This window comes from Tupaia chinensis, unplaced genomic scaffold (genome assembly GCF_000334495.1).
Source record: "Tupaia chinensis unplaced genomic scaffold, TupChi_1.0 Scaffold000605_1, whole genome shotgun sequence".
NCBI classification, from domain to species: Eukaryota; Metazoa; Chordata; class Mammalia; order Scandentia; family Tupaiidae; genus Tupaia; species Tupaia belangeri.
The window spans coordinates 1,579,787-1,580,735 of record NW_006160123.1 but is presented as its reverse complement, the minus strand read 5'-3'; the positions used below and the strand labels follow the sequence as shown (position 1 = coordinate 1,580,735).

Below are 949 nucleotides of genomic sequence, written 5' to 3'. Positions count from 1 at the left end.
TTCTCCTGGGTGCGGAAGGTAGTGAAGGCCGCCAGTAGCTGGCGCATGGCAGGCAGCGAGTCTGGGAAGTCCTGGGCCTCCAGCTGCACCTGCTTCTCTGCAGTCCAGTGGAGCAGGTCGGCCACCAGCTGCTCATACTGCGCCTGCAGCGCTTCCGTCTCCTGGAGCTGAAGCAGGATCTGGGGGAGGCGTGGGCAGAGTCAGGGCGCACTCGCCTTTTCATGCTGAGTGCCAGCCAGTTACCTGGGGGCTGTAGCTCCTTCCTTCAGCTGAGGGTGCACTAACGTGGGGCTCCTCCAATGCCCAGAGAAGCGGGTTTCCCTGCACTGCACACTCTATGGTTGGGAAGCGAGACCGTGTCCTGCCTTCCTTTATCCTATTTTAGACCACGGGCCTCACCCCTGGAGATTGAGACCCTCCAAACTGCTGTTCTTCTTCTGTACCTTCTCTCCCTTCCCTGAGTCTCCCAACACCCCACCCCACCCCCGAATAACTTGGAACCCTTGGTCTGTGCCATCCTCCCCATCCCCAACTGTGACACTGGCCGAGAACAGTCCTCCCAGGCCTCAGCCTCTGCCATGGTGGCCAGAGTGTGGGAAAGCCCTCCCAAACATGGGCCCAGCGCGGCCCCTGCCCCAGAGCCTCCTCTGTGCCTGTCCTTGCAGGCCCCTGGCCCTCTAAACCTTTTAATCCCACTAGGAGCTTAACAGCCTGAGAGTGGAGGGAGGAAGGGCAAGAGGGAACATTTGCACCTGGCTTCCTCGTATGCCAGACACTGGGCTGGGCACCTACTCTTTAAAAAAAAAAAGAATTATTTCATTTAACTTTATTTATCACTATTATTATTTTCAGGTTTTTTTTTTTTTTGAGATTTTTGCTATATTTGTGCTTGGCTTGCCAAAGAGACAGAGAGAGACAGAGAGACAGAGAGCAAGAAATAACCCCCCCA

At 55.4% G+C, this 949-nt stretch overlaps 1 protein-coding gene across 1 annotated transcript in view; it reads right to left on the bottom strand.

Moving 5' to 3' along the window:
- Window positions 1-949, bottom strand: part of SPTBN5 (spectrin beta, non-erythrocytic 5) — a 58,875-nt gene that overhangs the window by 51,179 nt on the left and 6,747 nt on the right. The window contains 1 exon segment of the mRNA XM_027775837.1: window positions 1-179. This exon segment is cut by the window's left edge and continues 84 nt beyond it. Within this exon segment, the coding sequence (XP_027631638.1) occupies window positions 1-179 (179 nt within the window).